The sequence below is a fragment of the Chiroxiphia lanceolata genome, chromosome 6 (genome assembly GCF_009829145.1).
Source record: "Chiroxiphia lanceolata isolate bChiLan1 chromosome 6, bChiLan1.pri, whole genome shotgun sequence".
Classification (NCBI taxonomy): Eukaryota; Metazoa; Chordata; class Aves; order Passeriformes; family Pipridae; genus Chiroxiphia; species Chiroxiphia lanceolata.
This window is the reverse complement of record NC_045642.1, coordinates 18824720-18851668: the sequence shown is the minus strand read 5'-3', so window position 1 is coordinate 18851668 and position 26949 is coordinate 18824720. Positions and strand designations below refer to the sequence as shown.

Sequence of the window (26949 nt, the reverse complement as noted above, 5' to 3'; positions counted from 1 at the left end):
GTGCTAAGAAAAGTGAGATATCCACACAAACAGCTGCTGTTGGGGAGAAAAGAAACACAGCAGATACCATGAAGGCTGATGGACGTTCTGAGAACAGCCCCAGGCAGGTGTCTTGGGCCCCTTCCACAACACGTGGTTCTTGTCTTACTGCTACTTTTTGTATTTCACACATGCTCATGACCTTGCCTAAAATCTGGGTTATTCTTGCAGGTGTAGCAACTCTGAAGAGCACCTGGAATAGGTTTGCAGGTCTGGCCCCTTGTTTTGGCCAAGTATGGCAGCAGATTTCTGCATGGGCAGGGAAGTGCAGGTTTAGCAGCCTGGGACCAGGGAAAGCAGCTGCAATTTGCGCCTCTGCCTTTGATGCTTTATAGCTTGGGCAAAAATCAATTGGGATCTGTTGAAAGAAGACATGTAAGTGCCTAAAAGTGCAGACTGATATCTGCGTGCTGTTTATTTTGGTTTTAAGCTGGATCTCATAATTTCATTTTATGTTTGGGAAATAGAAATATTATTTCTCTCTCCTTTTAATAGTCTTCTCCAACGTGAAAGCTGCTGGGGTAGGAGATGTCCCCATATGCGTGCAAGTGCACGTTGCATGCCCTGATCTCAGTTGGAGGCTTATATTGAATTACAGAACACTAGCTCTGGAGCTGAGCAGCTAAGATGCTCTTTAAGCCCTGCAGAGCCGCATGTAGTGGAGGGCATTTTTCCCCAGTGAGCATTTGATTCCTGCAGCTCTGTGAGGAAAGGGAGATATCTGCACCACCTGGGGGTGTTCCTCCGTTGCTCGCCAGGGCCAAGCAGCACCTGCTCACAACCATTGCTTTGCCTTGGAAAACCCTGATGGGTGGTGAATATATCTGCTGCCTAGTTTCCCTCCTAGTTAGTCTGCATGGAACAGCCTCAGAGATTATTGCCCCCATCCATCCAGCTTGCCAGACAGATGTTAGAGATGGTGATGTATATATCTGCTCTCAGATTAAGAAACAGTTTAAAATGCATCCCCTGCCAGCTGTGGCCCTCCGCCCTATTAGCTTTTAAGTGGTCTCTGGAAGAAATCCTCTTTTTTTTTTTTTTTTTTTTCAACTGAGCCCTACCCTTTCCTTCAGTCTTATTCTGCTGATTTCTGCCTGGCAAAGCCCCAGCAGCAGCCCCCGGGCAATGTGGCACGTGCAGTGGAAACAACTTTGGCTGACTGGGATGCTTTTGCAGGGAGTCCTTGTGCTGTACACAGTATAGTGGGGAGGAGAAAATGCCTCCAGATGGAAGTCAGAAATCTCTTCCTTCTCCCTTTTTCCCCCTAACCCAACAATTCAGTAGCTCTGTCAGCGTGACTAGACAGCATGGGGATAGAGAGAAGCTGGAGCCTCCATAGCATCGAGCAAAAGCCTCAGTTGCCTGTTGCAGGAGCCTCTTTATGTCTCCTGCTGATAGAAGGAGAAAAGGAGCTGCATGGGGAGGGCACCACAGAACAACTTCTTTGGGGGAGAGTGGATGCTCCTCTGCATTGGACATTTATATACCAGCTTGTCCTGCCCTGGTGTCTCTGCACAGGCAAACTCACCCTTGGCATGAATTTTCCTGCCTTTTCCCAGAGACCCTGAGAGTAGTCATCCCCAGGCTGCCTTTCCAGGGCTTTTCATCCTGCCAGAGACTGTAAGAGCTGTGGTGCAGGTCTCATTTCTTGCCTGGGTTTGCCCTGCAACAGTGGTGGCAAGGATGCGCTTGTCCCTGCAGTCAGATTAAAGGCTGGAAAGCTGCTCTTTTGCCTAGGTAGATTTAAAAGTCCAAGAGCAACAATGCTCAAAAAATACGTCCTCTCCTGAAAGGAGATCTGGGGGAGAAAGTCTGGCTCGGTGCTGATGTTGTGTTGGGACAGGGATGCTGGGGTAGCAGCCTTAGTGGGAGATGGCTCTGCCTGCATTACTCATGGTGGTGGAGGGGAAACCTGTAACATGAAAATATAAATTATATGTGTTCAATAGATAGATAAACAGTACTTCTACCAGCACTGTAAATCAAGCCTTTTCTTCCCAGCTCTTCATAGATTTTACCAGCCTAAACTGGATTTTTTTGTACAATATTTATTTTTCACTACTAAGGCTTGAAGGAACTGTATTTTCAAGCAGCCCATAACTTTTTTTCTAAAAAACTCAATTTTCCCCCTAAAGTCAGCTCAGAGCACCTGTCTCTTTGAAAACCAGGCCCCTTTAAGACGTCTCAGACTGCTTTGAATCACTAATTGCTTTTGAATAGGCAGGCCAAATGTTTTATCACTTCAAACTCCCATAGCAATGCAAATCTATACAGCTGAGAAGCCTCTTTCCATGCATGGGGGTGATGGGTATAGATAAGGATTAAAAATGGAAACAAGTTCAGCCTGGGGGTCCTCTTTGTTCCTCCCTGTCCTTGGTGGGGTTGCCAGGGCTACATTTGTTCCCCTGCATCTTTTTTGGATGAGATCCAGTGCCCCTTGAATGCAAAGGCAAGAGGTACAGTGTCGGGAGAGGGCTGGATGAGGTCCTAGGTACATACATATTTCATTGCCCATGCCACACTCTGTATTGTCTTCTCTCTCTGGTTTCACAAAGGTGGTATTTTCTAAAACTTCCACTTGTTGAGGGCACTACAGTCCAGGCTTCATCCTGTCTAAAGTTTCTGGCTTTTCGGTTGTATTCCACTCTCTCTGAATGGTAGCCAGGCATATTTCCCATGCCTGGTGAGAAGAGGGGGGATGCTTGGTATAAAAAAACAGGACCTGCCAGAGAGCCATTGGGAGGGGAGTACGTGGGCTGTGCCATGTCCTTTCCAGGGTTGTTGTATGTGTTTTGAGACTATGCTGGTTCACTCAAGGTGCAGGAGATGAACGCCACTTGCAGAGCCTTGCTGGTGCTGGTCTGCCCTGACTTCTTTAACTAACCTACAGCCTGAAGGCAAATATTGACTATTAAGAGGTGGAAAATGTTGGTGAGCAGTCTAAATCCTCCTTTTTGCTTAGGTCGCCTGTTATTAGAGCTGCCTGCTGTGTGCTGAGTATGGGTGTGCTCAGAAATTGCCAAGAGCTCAGCATTATGGAAGCAAAAGCCAATTTACTGACTTCCCAATAGAAAGGAAGATACATGCTGAATGTACATCTGTTGGATGATATTTCTGTTTCAGTCATGCTGCTAACATACAAATGGAAAAGCAACTTTGTTTGCATGATTCGTGTAGTTACTAGAAAAACTTGGGTTAAGAATACAGTGATACTATGTAGGCATCAGGTACTATTTATTCTTAGTAGAGCAGATAATAAAATCTGTTTTCTATTTGGCTCCCCAAGTGAATTCCAGTTGACATGGCCTAATCTACTTCTGTACTCTGGACAGGGAGAGCAAATATCTTCATGTAAAATCAGTAGCTAACAAGAAGCCAGTCCCTTGAAGATAATAACAATTTATCTTTAAAATTAAAAGACAGACTGAAATTTTGTCAAAAAGGAAAAAAAATCTCTGCTCCTCTTTGTTTAGGTATTGTTATTTGTGTGTTTCAGGTGCATAGAGGAACCACTTAGAACTTAATCAACTAAGGATAACAATTGTTATCATCGTTGTACTTTTAAAAGAGGCAGCTGTTTGGCTGCTTTCCCACCAGACTGGAATTTCCAGGGAGGCACAGAGGAACTGGAGTGATTTTAGGCCTTCATCCCTGCTCACCAAAGAGCTTTGGCTCAACAGGACTGAAACCCAGGCTGAAATCCTGCAGGGGTTTACGTCTCTAGTATTGGGTTCCAGCCCAGATTTAACTATCTTACTGAACTGGGGTCTTAATACGTAACCTTAGTGTTAGCCAGGGAAAAATAATAAAAAAAAAATTAAAAAAAAGATTTTGAGTATAAAAATTATATAGGACAATTAGAAACTATAGAACTTGCCTGTCCTTTGCAAGCTTGTGTCGAGAGGTGGTCTTGGATGTCCAAGTCAGTATCTAAAGCAATCCAGACTTGGGACCCTCCTTGTTTCTGCACGAGGTCCCCACTTGATACTACCAAGACACAGAGCTGGTGCAAGACTGTGCTGTGCACCTGGCACCAGCAACCACAGCAGAGCAAGGCATGGGAGAGAACCTCCAGTTTTGGTGGTGTGAGGCTGGAGATGAGGGACTGGCTGTGTGTAATGTGGGGGATTCTGAGAACACAGACTGGCAGGTGGCTTTTGAGGCATGGTGTTGGAAAAGCAATTAGGGATCAATGGGAATGGCACGGGTAGAGAGCAGGAAAAGGTGTCCCAAAGGATGGAAACTGTGCCAGGCTCGGGTGCCCTTCCAGCATGAAACTGGGAGCCCAGGCAGGGAAGGAGGGGGAAAAGCTGCAGCAAGAACCAGAAAAACCTGCTTATGCCAGGCTGGGATTCACATTACTCACACTGGTTTAAAGCAGGTCAGGTTCACTTTGGTTTCCAGGCAAAGATGGCCAAACTGCCTAAAGACTGTTTTCAGCTCAGCTCAGAGCAGTTCTGAGCTCCCCTGTGCCTGTTCACTGTGTCACTGCCCCTGTGCACTCCTACCCTTCACTAGTGCAAGATCTTTCCTGGGATTTAAGCCTTTCTAAGCAAAGGCTGGACTAGGAGCATGCAAAAAAGCACGTTCCCCAGCCCATCTGAGAGGTGGGATTGCATCTGGGCACTCACTCATCCTGAAACCACAGGGTTTGAAGAAGCAAGCTTGCTGGTTGAAGCTGGATGGGAAACTGCTTCTGGAGATGCTCCCCATTGCCAGGGAAGAGTGATCTGCCTCCCCCAGATGCCTTCCCCGGTGAGAAGCTCCTGAGAGTGGTGCAAGCTGCCCTGCTCCAGGTCTCATCCATGCTGGCACCAGGGCTGGCTGCACCACGCTTCTCCTTCCCACCAGAAGATGGGCCAGGTGGGTCAGCCCACACGACTTACTGGGTTCTTACAGTCAACTGGGTGTAAGTAGCAAAGATGAAACCAAAATCTTGCTGAGAAGAAGGAGGGGGAAAGGAGCTAACAGCGTTAGAAATCAGATTGTCGGAGGCTAATGGCTATGTCTGCTTATTAGGCAGCAATAACAGTAATTTACCTTTGAATTCCAATAATTCATCATTATCTCACCCCTCTTGTTTAGGGATCTGAAAGCATTTCATAAACATTAATTAATTGTTCCTCCACACCCCTAGAAGCAAACTAAACATTATCCCAACTTTGCAGCTAGGGAAGCTGAGCTCACCTAAAGAGATAACAACTGAGCAGGGATGCAGGGGCCTGTGGTGCAGACCCTTACCCCAGCTTCTACCACAGGTATCTTTCTGCAGATGGCTCTGCAGTGTGGACATTGGGAGCACAATCCAGGGTAATTCAGCCCCTCACCCATGCATGTTTCTGTGCTTACCACTATTTTCAGGTGGCAGGAGAGATGTAAAAGGGTAAGGGCTGCTCCTGCCTTGGAGATGTCTACAACACTCATGTCTATCTCATCACCTTCAAGACTCCACCACAGGGACCAGGCACCTGCCAGTGTGAAGCACCTGTCATTATTCACAGTAGGACTCTCCCTTTTTTAATGACTACGTTAATGACCCTAATCTGTTGGTGTGCATGTGGTTAATCCCACAGCTCTACAGACTAGCAGTTCAGAGAGGTTTCCTCTCCCGCCTTCTCACACCTCACTTTGCATCCTAACCTAATGCTTCAGCACTGAGATGAGCTGGTGGGACCTGTCCAAAGCAGAAGGCACTGCCCTGTCAGCCTGAAAATCAGGCTGCTGTGAGTAAATATCCAGGATACAACAGTAACAAATCAGACCATCCCTCTACAAGGTCTCAGCTAGGGGATGTGACGTGCGAGCGACATCCTGAAACAAGATGCTTGACCTTAAATCTGTTCTCATTTGCATTGGTGGATCTTGGTCCTTAAGAAAGAGGAAGCCTGGCAAAGATACGGTGTGTGACAAAGAAGTAAATTAAGTGGAGGATGTCCTCTCCAAATAATGAGCCTTGGCAGTGGAGAGGAGGACAAGACACTGGAGGTCCATGTGAGGCCAGTAGTGGCCTGCTAGGCAGGGGGTTATTTTTTTTTTCAGACACCAACTGTTGACTTTTGGAAGCCAAATGGATGCCAGCATCAGAGCAGGAGGGTTGTGTTTCATAGACAAGTCACGGTGGATTAAATGTAAATGAATCTGCAGCATGATGGACAAATGGGATCAGTGCCGGGAATCTCAGCTCCTGGTGGGGGATGGATTAGTAACGGGTACTGGTGCATTTGCAAACAGGGAGGGAGTGAATGGCAAGGCAGGGAGGTTTCCAGCACTGCCCTGCCTGTAGCACTGAATGAAAGAGACATCTCCGGGCTCAAAGAAGAGAGGTCAAGCCTAGATAAACACCGGCTTGGTCCCCCATCAGAGAATCACTGAGGCATGAAGAAAAACTTTAACAGCTGCAACGCTGCTTTTGAACCTCCTAGTAAAAGGGAGGGTCAGGAGGTCAAAACTTTCAATGCCTCTGGGAAGAAGAGGACTTTTCCCTGCAAGTTCAGTTGAAAAACTGAACTAAATTAGCATGACCACACTGCTAAATGCTTGGGAAACCTGAACGGCTCGGGTCACAGGCTCCCTGAGCAGCAGAATGGTGAAGAGCTGTTGCATTCCCATACTCAACAGCCATAATTAATGAGGCTATTTCCTAGGCTAAAGGCAGGTCTTCAGAATTCTGTCCAGCAGCTGGATGGGAAATAAAATCTTGTGGGATGTGCCCTGGGCATCCTTTCTCCTCCTGCCAGTGTTGCCCTTTCCCCTTTCTGTTTCTCCTGTCCATTTTTTCTCTCTCACTCCTATCCACCTTTGTTTCAGCTGCTTCTTCCTCCCCTGTTCCTGGTGTCACACAGCTCAACTCACTGTTGAAGTGGGGAATGGCAATGAAGTTGTAATGACCCCGCCATACTCTCCCCTAAGGATGCTGGATGGGAATGCAGGAGCTCCAACCTAATTTAATCCCTTTTTTTTCTACTTTTTATTGCAAAAGGGGCGAGAGCTCTGCCTCACATTTTGAGTTATTCACTTCCGCTTTGGGGCTGGATTTTGCTGGTTTGGACCTTTTGCAAGAGCCATTCTAGCAAAGACAAGGCAGTGCAGGTTTCTGGAGGATGTAGGGACCTGAGATTTCTGGCTCTGACTCTATCTACTATGTTTTTACAATGCCTTTCCGCTTGGCTCATATTCGTCTTGTGCTGTGAATGTGCTGGACACCACTTTTCATGAGACCGTTCGCAGGTCATCTCCCGTCACAGCTCCCACCACCCCAGGTGTGGAAAGCAGAGAGACACAAGCAGACCTTGCAGTGGCAGTCAGTGCTTTTGGAAAGGGGATGTTTGCCTACACAGGGGAATTCAAATACATAAGACCAATGTAGCCAAAAAGTTTACTGCCTCAGACCACAATCCTACAGGCTGCTGTTGAGCATCCCCATTCGTATTGCAGTCACAGGAGACAAGTGCTCAGCAAATTTTCCAGGCCTGCTGCAGAAGCAGAATGAATACTCCTTTGAATAAAGCAGGAGGACAAGAAAGATATTGAGTTTTGGAGGCCAAGAGGCCTGCCTTTGAAGGAGAACAGCTAGTCTACCAACCAAAGTCTCTCTTTCCTGCAAGCTCTAACCCAAGCAGGGCTGCAGGTGGAAATGATGGGGTACAGTCTGTAGTACACTGGCAGTCAGCTGCAGTGGCTCTGCGATGCTGAGCCCCGATTCGGCATTCCTGTGATGCTGCAGCATCTTTTCTTTCTCATGTCTCTTGTTGTCCTAGAAACAGAGGAAAAAATTCTTCCAGAGAAGCGTTTTTGTTAAATTTGAGGCAGCATCTTCTGTTTCTTACCGAAACAGTGCATGGTTGCATAATAAAACCCTTGCCAGAAAATCAACTGCAGGTTGATCTTCTAAAGAAACCTGGAAAAACTTCATACCCTCCAAATTTCCCAAAGTCCTAAGAGTACTGAAAGAGTCAATGGGCACTTCCTAACACTGCTAAAAATATATGTTGAGCAACAGGAGGCAGTATTCCTGTGTACATATAAATATTTTTATCTATTTTCATATAGATGTAATTATATGTATTATTTATACATATTATTTATATGTATATATATATAGGTCCTCTCTTCTAGCTTTGAATTACGGCTCTTGAGGTAGAGGGTGTCTGCTGAAAGTCAATATGCCATATGGTACCGGCCACTTTTCTCTCCTGGTGCCAGGACTTTGCTGGAAAGGCTGGCATTTTGGGGGCAGTTGTCTTTATTTGAGAGGGAAACTCATCTGGGATAAACATGCCCTTCTGTATGCTCAGGCAGGCAAGGGATGCACTGAGTAATTTCCCTGAGGCACATGAAATGTTGTGGCTGTGTCAGGAAAGGATAGTGACTGAAAAATCTCCTGAGGCTCACAGGATCCTGAGCCACATTCCCAAGGCCTTAAGGAGTCCATGGGAAGGGGAGAAGGAGAGGAAAGCACCATGGGGGCCATGTAGTCCTTGTGCCCCAGAAGGAGGGGGACTGCAGCTCTTGCCTCTGGTGCCTGCTGGGAGATGGCAAAATAACAGACGACCCTCAGGCTGGCAGGAAGGTTTGACAGTCATGATGCTGACTGCATCCAGCTCCTGTGGAGACGCCTCTGAAAATCTGGCTTCTCACTCTTTCCTTTTAGAGATGGGCCTAAAAAAGAAGCTTTCCTCTACTCTCCCCTCCCAACAACAGCTCAGAGGGTTTTGGTTTTGTGCCTAAAGCCGAAACCCAACAGCTCTGCAGATCCCAGTGCCTCAAATACCCCTTTTCCCCTTATTGCCCGTGCTGACTATGCACTGTAGCACAGGTTAACACTGCTATGTTTGAGCTGGCTTGGATGGCTGTCTCAAGGGAGATAAGCTCTGCTAAGAGAGGCTATAGCTGGTCACTGAAAGGTGACCTTTTCCTCGCACACACTGCATTTGTACTCATGAGGGGTTTTTTGTGCAAACGTATTCTGTATCTTAGGAAGCATCAGAACAAGGACACTTTTTGTGCTCCTAAGGAGAGCAGCAAGACAGTATCATTTTCTTTGGGGAAACTCAGATAGGGTTGCTATCTCATCTGCTGCTGGAGAGACCAAAGGACCTGCTTGGTTATGATTCAGCTGCTCAAGATGCTGAGACAGCATTGCTCTCCTCCCAGAAGCAGCCTGGCTATTCAGTGTACAAGAACCATGTGACTCTTCAAAACTCTAAGACAAACCTTTGGAAAACCCAGCAAGGAACCAGTGAGACCAAACCTAGAAATTCCTTGGTCAGCCCCTGAAGATGGCCTCAACGTCACAGGACCTTTAGGAATAAATCCAGACAGTGGATGCACTGAGACAGTGCAATGGATGGAGAAGGTGGGTCCGTGAGCCAGGCTGGAGGAGCTCACCATTGTGAAACTATACCCTGGACGCTTTCATTCATCTCGGTCAATGGAAGGTGTGGAAAACTCTCAGTAGGGTGGGGGATCAAGGGATCATGAAGGCATGGGTGCAGAGGTAGAAGATTATTTTTCACAGTATTAGCTTTACCTTTACAAGTGAAAAGGAATTTCCAATATTCTTACAACCTGCAAAAGACAAAGATTTAAAACACAAAATCTTTTTATTAAAGGAAAGACACCATCCTCACTAGTGGCAAATGAACCTCTCCTCAGTATGTGTCTAATTAGGATCTCAGAAGAGTATCCAAGCTAATAAATAAGATATGTATCTCCTGAGAACAGCTTTTGTTGTTTTCTTTTATGGATCTTTGTTCTTCCTGCACTGTACGGTCTCCAGGGCATGGCCTGTGTTATGGAGTGCCAGATATATTATCTGATTTTAGGAGATTATAATTATGAGGAATATGTCAGAACAACAGAAAACTTCATTTAAAAACCCAATTAAAGCTGCCGAGTGACAGCTACGTACCTGTGTGTTGCATCACCTCCTAATCCCAGCAGCTTGGATGTGGAGAAGAGAGTAGTTAAGGATATCCAAAACCTTAGATACAGATGTCATAAGGTCCACACGAGATGGGGATTTTCTGACTATCAGTTAAAATTAACACACATTTTGTGACGGAGCAGCAACCCCGAGATCTGTTTTGGAGTGGTCATCTCAGGATCCGTGGTCTGATGGCTGGGTCATCCTTCCTCTTGAGTGGTAGGACATTTCACAAAAGATTCTGGATAAAGAAATATAAACATAACTCTGTGTGTGCTTCACTGTGGGTGATGCTTGGCACCAGGGTTGCACCAGCACGGGTATTGCTGGCACACCTTCGCCAGTAGAGACCACCAGGATGGGATGCTGAGGCTGATGCCATCACAGCCTCCCCATTGCTTAGTGGGCTGTGGAGGAAGAGCATTGCTGTGCCAGGCAGGGGAAGCTTTCAGGTGGGTTTTTTGGGAGCTAGAAAAGCAGATAGAGGAAGGAGCTGAGAAGTTTCCAAAGCCTCCAGCACAGCAGCAGGCACCTTCTTCTTTCAAAACCGGCTGAACCTGTCTCCCTCCCATCGTCTTGCTGTGGTTTTAGGGTGTTCTAAGCCCCTGGCCGGCTGAAGGGCATAGGGCACAAGGGCTGCACCCACCTCCTGGGCCAGGCCAAGCTCTTCCTCTCTGAAAAGGGATTGTTTCCTCTGTTCTGCTTGGGGACCTGCCAGGACAGGTGGAGCTCTGGGCTCTACTGTCAAACAGGCTGAGCGCTTCCAGCCAGGAATGAGCCCGCCCATATGGCCCCATGGGAGGGGGGCCAGGAGTCAGGGATAGAGAAGTACAGTGAGATTTTCCTTGGTTTAAGAAAGAAGATTTTAAGACTTCTTTTAAAAACCATGATAATGTTTTCAGACTTTTTAAGAAAAGATAATTTAATAACTTTTTTAAATAAAAAGAGAATTTAATATTTTTAAAAGCTTTTTTTAAGAGGGGTTTTTTAATAGAGGATTTAAGACTTTAGGGGGACAAAAACAGAATTTATGAGCTCTTTAAAAAAAAAAAGCAGGAGAACTTAAGACTTTATTTTAAAAGGAGAATTTTAATTTGTTTTGTTTTGTTTTTAGAGAGGATTTATGACTTTTTTAAGAATTTAAGGTTGTTGATTCAGTGCTTTTTTAAGAAGAATTTAAGACTTTTTTTGTTTTTTTTTTTTAAGGAGAATTTCAGATTTGTTTTTTTTTAAAACAGCCGAGGCCGCGGTGTGAGTTTGGGACGCAGGGGGCGGGGCGGGGCTCACCTGGCGGGGGCGGGGCTCACCTGGCGGGGCGGGGCTGTCGAGGCGGGGCGCGGCAGGGGCGGGCCGCAGGTTTCCGCGGCTCCGCGCTGCGGAGCGGAGCGGCGGGACCGGAGCGGGGCGGCCGCTGCCGCCGCCCAGGAGAGGAACCGGAGCTGTAGCTGCTGAGCCGTGGCCGGGCCGGCGGCAGGTGAGTGCGCACCGGCGCGGTGGGGCCGGGCCGGGCCTCCCGGCCAGTGGCCGCCGCTGCTTTGCAGCACCGGGGCGCGGCCCTGCCCTGCCGCAGCCGGGCCGGCACCTCCGGGAGCGGCCCCGGGGAGGGGGCTGCGGCTGCGGCGGGGCCGCTGGACACGGGTCTCCGCGGGGAGAGCTGTCTCCGGGGCAGCCGGCGCCTTGCCGCCTGGCCGGGCCCACGGGAGCGGGGGACAACCCCCCGGGGCTGCAAACTGGAGCGGGGGCGGCGAGGGGCTGGCTTGGGGCAGGGCGCCGCAGGAACCCCGGATCCCGTAACGAGAGCCGGGGCTGGGCTGACTGGGAGCGGCTTTCGGCGCTGGAGAGCCCCCGAGCCCCAGCGCCACCTGCCTGGTGCCGCACCGGTCGTGTCCCGGTCGGTCGAGCGCCGGGTGGTTTTGCCTCCCACCTGCTCGGGGAGCCGGGCGCTGGCACGGGCATCCCCAGCAGCTCTGGCCACCGGCATGGGCCACCCAGGCCGCGCTCGGAGATCCACCATCGTGGCCCCACTTAGCGCGGAAAACGCTGGCCAGAGCCCCCAGCGGAGGAGCAGCCGAGGCAGCGTGGGGTCTCAGCAGTCTATACCAGGAGCCTCCTCCCCTCGCCGTCTGCATCCCTGGGACAAAGCTGTCCGTCCTTCCTCCGTCCAGAGACGTCTCCGTCTCCCCGAGGAGAAGGGTTAAATTCCTCGATAAGAGCCAGACTTCAGCTGCATACTTCTGATGCCTTCTGTGAACTCTGCCGGCAGGTTGGCAGGTTGTTTCGTAACTCCACTTGTGGCCTGCTGCGGGGAGGAGGAGGGAGGGGGGACGGGATACCAAACTCCTCTCCCTGTTTTTTCCCTGCCCTGCAACAGCACTTTGTAACTGCGGGTTAGAAACCCAAATGTGTGTTAAGAGTGTGGTATTTGCACAGAAGAAGAGGTCAGAGCCGTGCACCCCTCCCTCAGAGGGGCTGCCTCCAGCACAACCCCTGGCACTCCCCTCAGGGTGGCTGATTTCAGGAGAAATTAGGGAGAAACAGGTGGAAATGAGTGAGAAGTGCTCCGGGAAGCAGGACAGAAGCTTTGTCTGCTCCTCGCAGTGAGTGAGGGCCAGCTCTCAGGGATGCTGGTGTTAACGGCACGCTGGCGGGCCCTGGCCCGGTGCTCTGCCAAGACTTGCCAGGCAGGCACCGGCCCCGGGAACGTGTGGGAGCACGAATGCCAGAGCTCTGCCGTCAAATGGCAGGGCGCTGGATCCCGCCGGGATGGGACAGTGATGCTACACACACCTGTCAGCTCACCTCGAGAGGCAGCTGTGTGGGGTTACACTCCTCATGTGGCAGGAATTGCAGTTCTTCCTAGGGAGAAGAGAACAAATGCATGTGCATATGCTATATGTGCAGTGGGTAGGAGTGGGAGTGTTTCCAAATGCTGCTTGCCTGCCTTATCGGTCACTGCTGGTGATGTCTGCTCAGGAAGGGGTTATGGGGAAGGATGGACATTCTTACCTTCTGCTGGTGCTGCTGGAATGCCAGGAATCCTCCTGTATCCCAGTTATCTGCTGGGAGAGCCTGAGCATGGTGCCTGGCCTCCCTCTCCACATAGCTCCGCTGGCTTCCCCACACCCTCTTGAAGGAAATGGCATAGAAATCAAAAAGCTCACACAAGTGCTTACATCTTCCCAAAGCCTTTCTTCCACCATTTCATGGAAAGCTAGGATGCCAGGGAGCACAGCTTGCAGCGCTGTGGGTGCCCAGCACCTACCAGCATTGAGCACTGCAGGTCTGGGGGTCCTGCACTCTGAAATTTCCTAGCAAGGGGGTGGCAGCTGCTCTAAAATACAAAACTCTTTGCAAATGAGTGCAAGAGAGACACAGGAATTAGTTCTACCCAGGGCTTGAAGAGGGGAACCTGAGCAACTGTCTCACCCTGAGATAATAAAACAAAAACTAAGTTTAATTTATTCTAAATATTTTTTTTCCCCTTATGCTTAAAAAAAGTGAGTTATGGCTATGCTCAGCTACTCTGTAGCTTTGGATACCCGCAGGCCCCAGTGACAGTGCTGGGGAGCTTGCCAGGCTTGACCAAACCTTTGGGTGGCGGCTGGCCAGAGTGGTGCAGCAGCAGCCAGCCTGAATCATCCTGGCTTCCCTGCTCTTGGAAATATGGCTTGACCAAAAAAGGTAGGGTGGTGTAATTGCTGAAGATACAGGGATTTACTGCCCCAAACAAATAGAGGAGCTTCTGTGCTGAAGAATTTTGGATGTTAAATAGGGTTGGTGGGAGCTGGTGTGCTCTGACAACGTGTGCGTTGTCCACCTCCATAGTGGAGATTTGAATTGTGCTTGCCTTCGCCATCACCATGTGCTGCAGGGAAATACTGCTTGAGTGCCTCTGCTACCATCTGAACTGCACTGGTTCATCTCATCTATGTTTTTCAGCATCTCTCTGTCCTGCCTTGTGTCTTCTGCTATATGAAAAACCTCCAGTGGTGGCTTGGAATGGACCCAAGCCCATGTTCTGTTGCTTCTCCATGTGTTGTAGGGGTGATTTTTTGGGACCAAACCCAGACAAGAGGTTAATCCTCCCTGGCTGGGAGGCCATGATGTGTGTGCCAAGACTTCAGAGCAGAGTATTTTCTGGAGTCTTGTGAGGTCATGTGCTGTGGTGAGCTAGGAAGAAGTCCAGGTGCTACTTGACAGTGGGTTGCTCTGTGCCCAAGATTAAATAAATGTGAGGGGACACTAAGTGTTAGCTCTGTGTGTATGCATTGTTTTTGAAAGCATCTTTTTAAAGGATGTTCTTCCATCTGTCCCAACTTGTCTGTGCCCTTGTAAACCTGTGTAGTCAAATTAAGGCATAAGCATGTCTCCACTGAAGGATTTTAACAAAATCCTATTGTTGCAAATGATTGCTACCATTTTTATGCCCTTCCATTTTTCAGATGCCAAGTTCATGAGCTTCTAAAAGCAGCTGATTATCTGGCTTTTTGTGGATTGGAGTCAGCACTTTCTTGAGGGCTGGGGTGCTTCCAGCTGCCTCAGGCTAGTCATCTAGAATAACTTGTTGCTTCAAAAAAAAAAAAAAGGGCTGAAAAAATAACCTGGAACACTTCTTACCCAAACACATGGATGGATCAACCCTAAGCTGGAAACTTCTGGGCAGTTGAGGACTGTCTGAATTTTGGAAGGCTTTCTCTGCTATTTCCTAACCCTTCTGTAGCGCAGAACCTGCTGACGCTATTTGTCTTAGGAGCTGCGTGCTCAACCCTTCCCAGGTGCCTCCTGTGTAACTGGAAGGACTGATGATGGGATATTACAGTGCTCTCAACAGAGTTTTGGGATCCAGAGTCCCCCATGGATGTTCTCCATGATGTTAAGACCTAGCACTATGCTCCTGAGCACAATGGGGACTTTGGAGGCACACAGAGCATCCTGTAGGAGAGTAACTGTGTTGTCAGAGAAGCCCAGCAAGTGGCAGCTTCCCCTTTGCTCCCTGCTTTTCCTACCAGCCCAGGGAAGCCATTGGCACCCAGATGGTGTTGTGAAGCTGTCTGACTGTGTGATTGCAGGGAGAACACTTGAAGGGTTCTTGCTGGTTTAATGATTCCTGCTGGGAACATTGCTTTCCCCAGGAAGCGTGAGTGTGTGGCAGGGAGCTGGTCTCTGCCTCTGGATGCTTGCCTGAGGCAGCTGGTGGTGTGCAGCAGGTTGGATGAACACCGTAGGCATCTAAAGATAAGAATAAAGGTGGGTTGATTTGGTTTTTTTGGAGGCTTTGTGGTTGCTGTTTTCACTTGCCAGTTTATATTTTCTTTTCCGAGTTCTGGCAACGTTTGGAGGTGTCAGCACTTCTTTCTGCAAGGAGCCAAACATACTTGTGGTAGGAATGCTGGGTAGACCAGGCTTTTACCTCTTTGCATGTTGTGATTGGTGCTGGCTGGTTCCTGCAACATGAACACACACATCCCTGCTTCTCTGAGGGACAGCTCAATTGTCAGAAGGCAGCTTGCGTTCCCCCTGGCCTCTTGACCAGTATGCCCAGGTCCTTGCATAATGGTTTGATCATGTAGAAAGTCTGTGTTTCCCAGACTTGCTCTGAGGTCATTTCTCCTTCCTCTTCTCCCTACCCTGATTCCTCTGGAATGGGGCTTTCTCAGGGCTGCTTGTCACGTCCTTGGGGTCCTATCCCGAAGGATTGGATCCGTGACGCTTTCCCAGGGCTAACCCAGCCTGGGCACAAGGTTGTAACACATCATACCTGGTCCAAGGTATTCCCTTCTACCCACCATCAATGGGGGAAAAAAGCTGTATTTGCATAGGCATTTGTACCTCAGAAGGGATTCCTGTAGTTGTTTGGGGGATTTAATTGGGATTTGTTTCTTTAATTCTTTTTAAGACCTTTTCTATTGCTCTTTCTAGTCTTTTAAAAATCTTACAAACTCAGCATCATATGTAGCAAAAGGACATTTGTTCTTCCCACTCTGAAAGGGAAACATCCTTGGGACCCAGGAGTGGATGTACTAGAAACATTGCTTTGAATTTTTGAGATGCTGCATGCTGAGGACTAGTTGTCCCTCAAAACTACTACTCAAGTATTTTTTTGGAGCACTTTTATGCGGTTCAAGGATTGCCTAGACTGCGACGTTGGATTTGCTCCTGTCCTCTTTGAATTCACTTGGCTTTTTAATGACCTGCCAGGAGTATGAAGAAGTTGGAGTAGGAAGTTCAAAAGGACATATTTCCACAAAGTGACCCCAGGTGAGCATTAGTTGTGTGAGGATTAAGCTCCTAAATGCTTCGGAAAAAACAATATATTTTTATTGAGTCCCCCTTTCTGCACAGGCAGGAGAACTGGCGCAGTCCCTGGCACCAGTTCCTGTCCTACCCTAGTCCTTCAAGTATCACTGAGTGCTGGCATACTTTGACTGCCAGTGTTCAGACCTACATGTGGAGAGGGAGGTGAAGCCCTTTGCTGGCATCAAAACCCCTTCAGCCAAAGGTCCTCTGCCTCCCAGCAGAGGCCATGTGGCCATGATTTCTATCACTTGTTGAAGGACAGTGATTTTTACCCCTGGATTGATGTCCCAGACTGAGTTGGCTCTCCAGAGATATGGCATGATTTTAGTGCTTTAAGAGCTTAGTATCTCTGGGTAGGTTTAGGTGGGATTGATAGCACCTCCACCTAATTAACCAAGTAGTGTGAAAGCAGAGACTTCTAAAATACCCAAGTGTCTTATCAAAGGTCTCAGCCTGGATTAATTCTGGTTCTCTTGTTTATTTGTCTTTGTGTCTGTGTGTGTGAGAGAAAGGAGCCTTTTCAGCTCTCTGCAAATGGTCATTAAAGACATTTTCAATCCTATAAAGTTATAAATAAATATCCCTGACAGCATGCACCTGCATATTCATCAGTGCATCCTCTCCTCTGGAGACCCAGCAGTGTGTCCTTGATGTGTGGCTGCTTTATGAAGCAGGCTAGGAAACTGCAAGTTATTTTGGAAATGGCAAATAAAATCTGGGAGGTTTATCCCTGGTTGTGCATTTGCTAATTTGTCAATCACCTTCTCCTGTAGGATGAGAATTGGAGTGGAAAGACAGTTGCTGGTGGCTGACACCAGCTCTCCTGAAGGAGGCTGGAAGGTAGGTTGGCAGGAGAGTATTTGTAGGTCATTTTGCTTTTTTGTGTCTCTGGTCTTACTTGGAGGAGAGCTGCAGAGCCTAAATTTTCCTGTAATCCTGTGGAAATTAAATTCTTGATTAATTTGAGAGGCGACAGGGAGAGTGCCTGTCTCCACTTGCCTTGTTGCTGGCCAAGGTGCATGTTGTCCTCTGGGCTGGACTGGGTGAGCATCTCCAGGAAGCTGTGCTTTGAGGCTTGTTTCTGGCTCTTCCAGAGGCATTGGGACAAATAGCTCATTGGTTGGGTTTTCCTTATATGGGTCTCCCCCTCAAGTAGGGGGAATGGAAATTATCTTTCTCTCTCCTCTTTGGCTGGGGAGGAGAAAAAGGGTACTTTGGAGTATTTCCAAGGCTTGAGCAGGCTCTTGCATCTCTTGATTTGCAATATTTGTCCAATCTGGGGAATGGGCTGTGTGTAATGACAGGGAAATGTTCACAAATTACTTCATGCCTTCACTGATGACTGCTGTGGAAGATGAATGCAGCAGAGACACAGGACCTGCTGGCATATGCGTGCCAGCGTTGTATTTCTGTGCAGATGGTCTGGCAAATACCCTTCAGAGCTGGATTGAGAGTCATCCCCTAAAGATGATGAACCTAATCTAGATCAGCCTAGATCAGTTCTAGATCAGCCTAGGGCCCAGAAATACCGATACCTAGCCCTGCCTCTGCTGGGAGCTGGAAACCTAAATACTTCCCCAGCCCATCCTGGGCATGGCATTAGGGTGAGCTCAATAGAAAGGAAAAAAGAGCATGGCAGTACAAAAGCCCTTCCTCTTCCCCTCTAATCTACACGTTGCTAATTTTGCTTCTCCCCCTTGAGAAGAAACTATGGATTTACTTTCAGCTGCTTTCATGAAGTCACTCTTCACATGCGGGTCTGAGGGGGATGGTAATGGTTACAGGAATAGCAGGTGCTGCTAATGGTTCCCTTGAAAACCTTCATGTTTATGGCAGACTTTACTAGCCAGCCCTGCCAGCTCTTCTTCCCCCATGGACAGTAACCATTAGTGCTGCAAGGGAGAAATGTGATGCGTGAAGGTGTGAAAGATGATCCTTCCGCTTCCAAGGCTGAAACATTGTAATGTGAGTGTGTGCAGTAGATGGAGGGGGGGGTGTTGATGCTTTTAATATATAATGAGCTTTTGGTTGGTGGTTCATCTCTGGGATGGACTGACTGGTAGTCATCCCTGAAATGTCATTACTGCCTGTGATCCTTGAATTGGCTCTCAATGCTGGCCTGCCATGCCAATAAATCTTAGCTTGTTTAAGAGAGGGGGGGGGGGAAGGTTTCCCGGCTTCTTCCCAGTGTTATCTCTGAAGCCTTCATGTGGGTCTGATGCTGTAGCAGATCCAAAAGCTTGGGTTAAAGAAATGATGAGAGAAATTCCCACAGGTGGAGCTGGGATGGACTGAGTGTCTGACATCAGCCATAGTATGAGCCTCCCTCCCCTAAATCCCTGCCGGAGGCCATCACCCCGAGGACTGTCCCCATCCTGTGTCACAGCCCTGGGCAGGATTTGTCCCTGACTCTTCCTGCCCTGCTCAACATTACTAGCCTCCACAGGTGTGTTAGTGTGAGTCTGTAATTTTGGGGAGGAAGTGGAGCAGAAAATCACCAAGCCTCTATTTTTCTCTTAATGGGTAGTTGCTGGCATAGTGCTTATGGCTCTCCAGAAATCTGTCTCTTTGGGCAGCTCCTGCAAGATCCTCATGTATGGGGCTCGTCCTCCTTGGGCTGCCAGGGGACTTTGGTGGTGGTCTGTGACTTCAGACTAAAGTCATGCTTCAGCTCTTGAGCATGCAGGTGCCACAGGATATAGTTTTTCTTTGACATCTTTTGTGTGCAAAAAGCCCTTGAAACACGGATGAAACTTCTGCAGATGCCGAATGTGCATTACGCATTGTAGGATGCCCACAGAAGACACTGCTTGCTGTCGAAGTGCAACGGTGCTCGGGGGTGTGTTTAGGCTGGGGTCCATCTGCACATCTCTGGTAAAACTGCACCTTCAGGTTAAATTACTGATTTCAGTAATTTGCTGATTTTTCAGTAATTTGCTTACTGTCAGGCACATCATGTCAGACTGGGGAGCTGGATGGGGGATGGTGGGTGAACCAAGGATGTGGGGGCTATTATGGCCACCCCTAAATAAGATGCTCGGGTGTAAATTAGAGCTCCATGCCTGCTGCTTCCTTGCTCCTGGGTGCTTGTGGTTGCCTTGCGTAAGAGCTGGTGGCTTCCATAGGCCTGAGGGGTGAGTAACGCTTGCACACCTTCCCTGTGACAGGGAAGCATAAAAAGCTGCCTCTCTGGGCTGTGACCACTCTGGTAGGACTCGTTTGTCATCTCTTGACCGCATTTAACCACTGTCAGTGCTTTGTGCTGGGTTGAAGTAACCATTTGCTGCTCTGGTTTGGAGCCCTGTGCAGATGTCCTGCCCACAATCTGATGGCCCCAATGCTGAAGGACAAGATGATGACCTCTTTGGTAGGTGGCCCTCTTGACAGCTTTGCACCAGGCCAGGGAATGTGTTCCTTCAGGATTCTGGGGCCACCATCCTCAGGACAAGCTGGCACAATGGAAAGGGCATGTACCCAAGTCACTGTATGCAGGGGCTTTGTCTGTTGCTCCTGGATGCAGTGCAAGTGACCATCAGTGATCCCCAGAGCCTGCTGCACAGACAGCTCGTTCAGAGATGTCGATGGTCATCTCTGCCCAGCATGGGAGCTGCCAGCCCTGGGAGCGCCACACTGTCAACCCTTGCCATGGCTGACCTCTGCTCAGTGCTGGACATGCCAGCAATGTCAGCGTTGACTGTGGCATCACCTTCTGGCCTGGGAGGGATATGGCATGGAAAGCCCAGCAGAGCTGCTTGATCCCTGCAACAGCCCAGCTGAGGGCAGGTGGTGCCACTCCGAAAGAGGGACTCGAGGCAAGAGGACACTGTTGATGGTCTGGAGGGAAACCTGGACCACAGCCCATCCCCTCCAACCTGCTGCAGGATGAGCGTTGTCAGGAGGCTTTGGTTCTTTATGGATCTTCTCTGTGTTGGGTCACCTCTCCACATCTGAGTAGAAGGGAGGCTTCTCCCCCACCAGCGGTCTCAGCAGGCAGACAAGTACTGTCTCTTCCCTTTGGTGTCCAGGAGCTGGGCCCGGTGCTTTGGGCAGTGAGAGACTTCAGGAAGTACTAAATAGCTGCTGGATGTGTCACCACAGCACTTGATCCAGGGCAGTGAGTCACAGTGAGCCTGCCAGCATGAAAGGTGGTGGCATGGGGCCACCCCTCCCCTCCCTGCTTGATGTTTTATGTATTGGTTTATTTTTTATTTCTGTGCCTGGGATGAGCATCCCCCTGGCATTGGGTGGGAGAGGAGCAAGAAGGTCAAGTTCAAAGTAGGAATAAAATGACTGACAGTACCCCAGCATTTTCCTGGAGTGTATCCAAAGGAATGCAGAGCTGCTGTTCCCCGTGGACACCTTGGTGCTTCATAGGCTCATCACGGCCTGTAACAAGTACAAATACATCTTTATTAACTATGAGTCTCTATGAGTCTACCCCCAGCCCAAACCCTGACCCGAAAGGCTGGTCTTCTCAATTCTTTTCAGTTTTAATTACACTTTCTAGGAAGCTCTCCCTGTGGCCCTGCTCTCCTGCCGGGGGGTGGACATAGTTGGGGAGGTGAGCGAACCCACAGAAATGTGTGAAACCCTAGTGCTGGCGGGATGCTCATCTCAAAACCTTTATGCTGGTCCCAGATGGTCCTTATTAGGAGCTCTGGTAGAGGTCTTTGGGACACTTTGGGATTTGGGTTGCAGGATAGCCTTGCTGTTGAGTGCAATATGGGTGGTTTTTTTCTGAACCATATTTTTTTTATTCCTCTGTGTGGCAAAATGTGGTAGAAAGGCTCTTGCAAAGTGCTTGCAGTCCTTGGCTGGAAGGTGCTGTCTCAGCTTCTGAGGGACCCTGTGGGGGACATGGCAGGGGTCCCTGCAAATCAGTGGTGGGAGGGTGAGTGCACGTGTATTATTTCAGGTCCAGGGAGATCACCAAGCCCTGACAAGTCCCAGCAGCCAATCAGGGTGGCAGTTTGCAGGAGCAGAAGGTTCATCCTCCTGCACATGCAGAAATGCTGCTTCATCTCCTCTTCCTTTAGTCTGACAGTTTCAGAGAGGCTGGAGACAGCAATGCCAGTAAACAAAATAAAGCTGCAAGATCTAAGATTTTTAATTTTAAATTTTTATTTTTTTTTTTAGTGTCAGCATTTGAAATTCTGACTCTCAGGAAATCTGTTGCAGTCATGGTATGAATCATCCCTACTCTCAATTTTAGGACATATCGTATGGGGACGGGAGCAGAAAATTAGTCATTTTTTTAATCTGCTTCTGATAAAAATTGTTTACAATTCCACAGTGGTGGAATGGTAGGGAAAAGAATAAAATGAGTGGCTGTCATGTGGCCCGGCACCTGCAGCCACCTGCTTGCTTCCCTGGTGCTGTTTTGGGGCAGTAGCAGGGCCTGGCAGCTGCCTGCACTTCTGGCTTGTAATCAAGGTGACCTCCTAGGGCAAATACAAACAGGCAGCTGGAAATCTGCCTCCTGTCCAGAAGCTTCTCTTCCCCAAGAAAAGCAGTTCTTGCTCAAGGAAAAGCCCATTTTTCTGCTACCTGGTGGTGTAACAAAGGGATCCACTGTTAATGCAGGTGGTTGGCAGCAAAGCTCAAGAAGAAGAGGGTCATATTTGCAAGTGGAGCAATGAGACTGTCCCCCAGCTGTTGGGTTTTTTTGACTGATGGTAAAGAGCTGGGTGGACTACAGCAGAGGTGATGTTGGGGGTGAGGTGAAGGCTTTTAGGTTTATTGCCTGGTGGGTTTTTCTGAACTAGGGTGATACTGGCATAGTAGGATATTGGGAATGAGATGCTGTGTTAAGGTTGTGATGTCCCTTCCAAGCAGGAACTGGAGGGTGCAAGGAGCACTGGAGGTTTACCTCAGATGATGATGAACCTTCATCTTGTCGGCTCCTCTGTGAGCCCAGAGCTTTGGAGGAAGAGGGCAGCCAGGCTGGTTTTGGGTGGGAGCTGATCCTCCCTTGGAAGGCAGGAGGGAGCAGCCCCCAGCTCTATTTAGCACCCTCTTCAAGGGGACAGATAACATCCTGTATCTGGCAGAGAGCTGGGCACAATGACTCCCAAAAACCCCAGCTGTTACAGTGAGTGATCAGTTAGTTAACAGGGACCCCCTGTGCTTGCAAAGATCTAAGGAAACAATAAAATCGGCTGGGTTTTGGGGTGCTGGGGAATGTGAGAGGGAGAGATGCAGCGAGGACGATGCCCTGGCTGCTTTTTTGTGGGGGTTTCTCTCACATGAGGAGAAAAGCTGGCTGCCACCGCTCCCAGCTTTTTGGCAGTGGTGTGCCACGTGCTGGCTGCTGGTAAATGATTGCCCGGGAGCGCCAGCCAAGGCGGGGCCAGAGGTTGGTGCGGGGTTTGAACCCAGACGGGTGCCTGGGACCCGTGTGCCGGCAGCCATCCTGCTTCCACAGCCCGCAGTGTTCGGCAGCCACTGGATTTCTCGGGCAAGGTGAGACTCTGTGGCGTGACTCAACAAGCTGGGTTATTTTTCTTATTTATTTTTACGCTCCTGGCCTCCTTACCGGGTCATGGCACAGGAGGCGGGATTTTATACTAGCTGGGTCCCTGGCAGGGGGATAAACCTCTCCGGGATGTGTTGCTGCTCTGATTTTGGCATTAGGGTACTGCTGAGGGGGAGGCTGGGGTGTGTCTGTTAGTGTACAACAGTGGTTTCAGGGTGAGCTGGGTGGTGCCGCAGTGGCACCTGGACTTTGCTCCATGCCAGGGGACAGTTGCAGCTGTGAATACGCAGGATAGGGGGAGCAGTGCCAAAACCCAGCTTTAAAATTAAATTGGGTCAAATCTTGTAAATTTTGGTGGTTTGGGGCTCTCAGGGAGGCCAGTCGAACCCAGTGTGCCCTTCATCCCCACCGGTTTTCCCCGGTCGCTCAGCCAAGGCAAACATGAGCTCAGCGCTGAGGTATTTGCGCTGCTCTGTGCCCATGTTTCGGAGGTGGGCAGGGAGGTGGCACCAACAGGACCCGGCACCTGCACCGAACAGCCTCACCAAGACATGTCTTCCCTATTTCCTCCTCACCTTTCTCACACCGTGACTAAAATTCCTCATCACTGGAGATAGGACCCTTCAAGCCTTTGATTACTCAAGTAGGCAACAAAAATAATGAAGGAATGTTTAACCTGAGTTCAAGCTTTCTCACAGCCTGGCTGCAAACTTGGGACAGCTGGAGCACAGGATGGAGGGGCTGCAACCACATGGGTGAGGTTGTGAAAGCAGTTTGTGACCCTCAGGACAGAGGGCCTGGGAGTTTCCTGTCTATGTTCCTCCATGCAGGGCCTTCACACAAGACTGACACTACTAAAAACAGTATTATAACAAGGAAAATAGATATATCTTTGCACAGTGTTTGAAAACAGCATAAGCTCAAATATTTGAATTCTTTACAGCTTGTGCTTAATTTTTTCTTAGTTATGACCGTTGCAGTTGTTGAGCTGCTGGAAGAGGCAGGAGTTGGGAGAGCCCAGGCTAACAGGTGTTGTTTTAAACTAGAAGTAGCTGGTGGGTTAGAGTTGAGTCAGACCCCAGTGTTGGTCAGAGCCTGGGCTTCATCATGGGTGTTTATGCCTGGATCTCTCTCCCAACCCCGACTTTTGGTCATGTTTTTATGCAGAAAGAGGTATTATTTTAATTTCTTAATCCCTCTCTGATAAATTGAGATGGCTATAAATAGATTAAAATATGCATTGTCTGCATCTTCCCTCAAAATCCCATTGCAAAAGCAGGCAGCCAGTGGTTTCTCTGCCTTTTCCAATGTTTTTTGGAAAATCCTCCTGTGCCATGCTGTCAGATTGTCAGAGAAATTGCAGTGAAAGTCTAGCAAACCCATTAAAAATCTGTGCTCACAGCAGAAATTACCTGGGCATCCTCTGGACAAGATGCAGTTGCACAAACCCCATCTCTTCCCATCACAGACATGAGGGAAAAAAATTATTTTTCTTTGCAGATGAATATCAGTGTTTAATAACATCAACAAAAATGCAATCTGTGCAGGGCAGCAGCAAGTCTTGGTCTAGGATTCACCCACGGGATGATGATTTAATGACACTGCTTTTTGAGTGTCTTGTATTCCTTGTTAGTGGCTTGGGATGGAAACCTGGTTTCTTTTTTCCCCACAGGCAGCCTGTCCTGCAATGACCCAGTGCACCTGAGGCCCAGCAGTCGTGGGGATGGAGCTGAAGGTCTGGGTGGATGGGATCCAGAGGGTTGTGTGCGGTGTCTCAGAGCAAACTACCTGCCAAGAAGTGGTCATTGCCCTGGCACGGGCCATCGGTGAGCCATCTCCATCTGCTGGGGGGATGCCCCATTTGCAGGAGCTTCCTGGGAAGGGGAGACCTTGGGTGGGTGGGGGTCCTGCTCTGCAGCTGTGGGGATGCCACCAACTGCTGCCTGTGGGGCAGCAGCCTCAGCACACAAGTGCTGGCCACTGCTTTCCCTAAATGATATGCTCACCCCCCGGCAGGTCAGACAGGCCGCTATGTGCTGGTGCAGAAGCTGCGAGAGAAGGAGCGGCAGCTGCTGCCGCTGGAGTGCCCCCTGGAGTCCCTGGCCAAGTGTGGACAGTATGCCAACGATGTGCAGTTCATCCTGCGGCGGACAGGCCCCAGCATGACCGAGCGGCCCTCCTCAGAGGGCGCTCCGCAAGCTCCCGAGAGGACGTTCATCCGGGCCAGTTTGCCCATCAAGCCCAGGCTCACCAGCATGGATGCACCCCGTTCTCGGGAGCCAAAAAAATCCATGACCTTCAACTTGGGTCCTACAGGCTCCAGTGACCCGTTCACTGTGAGCCGATGGAGGCACCAAACACGGGAAGGGATCGACTTGGAGGGTGGTGGGATTGTCCAACCCTCCAAAGAGGAGCTGTTTAGGAGGGTGCTGCAGCAACAGGAGCAGCTGCATTCCTTGGAGGCCCATGGGGACACCCTGGAAATGGACCTACGGCTCTGGGAGCGCAGCCGGCTTGCCGGCCAGGAGAATGAGATCCTCTATCTGGAGCAACTGGTACGAAGGAATGAGACAGAGCTGGGCGAGGAGGAATTTTGGCAGAGCGAGCTCCGGCTGGAAAAGGAGTGTGAGCGAGAGCGGCAGGAGCGGGTTAGAAGCCTGCGGGCCAGCCTGGAGGAGTACACCCAGAGGATCTTTGAGCTGAGTGCGCGGACTGAAGCCCTGCAGGAGGAGATCCAGTGGGAGATGGCTGAGAGAGCCAAGAGGGGGAAGGAGATCTCTCTGCCCAGCCCCATAGAGCTGGAGGACATGGCCACCAAAATGAAAAGGGACCTGGAGGCCAAGGTCAAGCAAGGCACCCAGCTGGAGAGCAACCTGGCCAGTGTGGAGAAAGCCCTGGAGGAAGCTGAAAAGAACCTTCAGGTAGATAGGAGTGGGTTGAGCCACCCCATGGGGTAGTGGGACTTTTGGGGAGGGGATGGGACCAGCTTTCCAGCCCCATAGACCAGTGGGTTGAGTGGGGTTAGTTACCTTACCTGGGCAGTGAACGTGGCACTGAGTGCCACTCTGACCCGGCTGGCACAGGGTCCCACACCCATCACTCTGCGTGCAAGCTGCATCTGGGCTAAGGCTCCTGCTGACTAGTGCCCTGGGAGCACAGCATCACCCTGCTCCAGCACAGACAACGGTGCTGGAGAGCAAATGGTCCACATGTGGGATTGGTGGTACTGGCACAAGGGTCGATGTTATCTTGGATGAAGGAGTCACAGAGGACATAGCATAGGTCCTCATAGTACCTGTGCACAAAGCCTTTTGATCGTGTAAGCTGTGCAGGGGCTCAGGCTCATGGCAGGGGGCTGCAAAGTGTGGAGATGGCAGCTCAGGCTGAGCTGTGATGCCCCCCCAGCTCACCTGTTGCAGCCCCCCAACATCAGGGGGTCAAGGGGCTGCGTGACTCCTGCCTTCTGCCCACTGGGTCCCCTTCGGTGGAGCAAAAGCAAAAAGCTTTCACCCAGCCAGGTAGCTGTCCTTCCCCAGCTGACCATGCTTCCAGCATCTTGCCTTAAGCATCTCATTTGTGCTCGGCATCTCCCAGCACAGCAGCAGCTGCCATTTGCCGGCTGCTCGCACCCTCTTGTGGAGATGCAGCAAACCAGGGCTGTTCCCAAAACAATGCCTTCTCATCACCACTGCCTGAGCACCCTCCTTCCTGCAGACCCTCGGAGAGGGGCAGCTGAGCCACAGTACTCCTGAGGTCTCCTCCACTGACTTTGGCAGAGTGAGCCTCAGCTGGGGGAGCAGCCCCAGGGGTTGGCCCCAGGTTGTGGCCTGGGGACATAAGGGGAACATGCAGCTCATCCTGTTCCCTCCCTCGGTGTGTGTTTTGCAGGCCCAGACCCAAGAGCTGGAGGAGTTAAATAAGGAGCTGAGGCAGTGTAATTTGCAGCAGTTTATTCAGCAGACGGGGGCCACGGTGACTGTCCTGCAGGCCAGGTCTGAGGAGGATGCCCAGCCGGAGCCGAGCCCGTGCGAGCTGCCAGCCTACCGGAGAAACGGAGGTCAGCATGCTGCCGCTGGCTCGGCCACAGGGGCTGCTCCGCGGGACCCCTGCCCGCTCCCTGCCTCCTTCTCCAAGGCGTCAGTCCCAAAGCTGGCTGGTTCTGCCCTGGGCACTGAGGTTAGGCAGCAGGGATGGGGTTTGGTGCTGACATGAC

The 26949-nt window shown here is 49.8% G+C and overlaps 1 protein-coding gene across 4 annotated transcripts in view; it reads left to right on the top strand.

Annotated features, from left to right (window-relative positions):
• The window catches only part of LOC116788504 (ras association domain-containing protein 7-like), a 38168-nt gene that overhangs the window by 5782 nt on the left and 5437 nt on the right, over positions 1–26949 (top strand). For 2 of the 4 annotated variants that reach the window (XM_032691393.1, XM_032691396.1), the window contains exons 1-4: positions 22610–22723; positions 24409–24562; positions 24753–25651; positions 26619–26793. In XM_032691393.1, the coding sequence (XP_032547284.1) occupies positions 24460–24562; positions 24753–25651; positions 26619–26793 (1177 nt within the window). In that variant the 5' untranslated portion in view covers positions 22610–22723; positions 24409–24459. Of the gene's footprint in view, positions 1–11353; positions 11439–22609; positions 22724–24408; positions 24563–24752; positions 25652–26618; positions 26794–26949 lie in introns of those variants that run through there. The other 2 variants (XM_032691395.1, XM_032691394.1) reach the window with 2 other exon arrangements.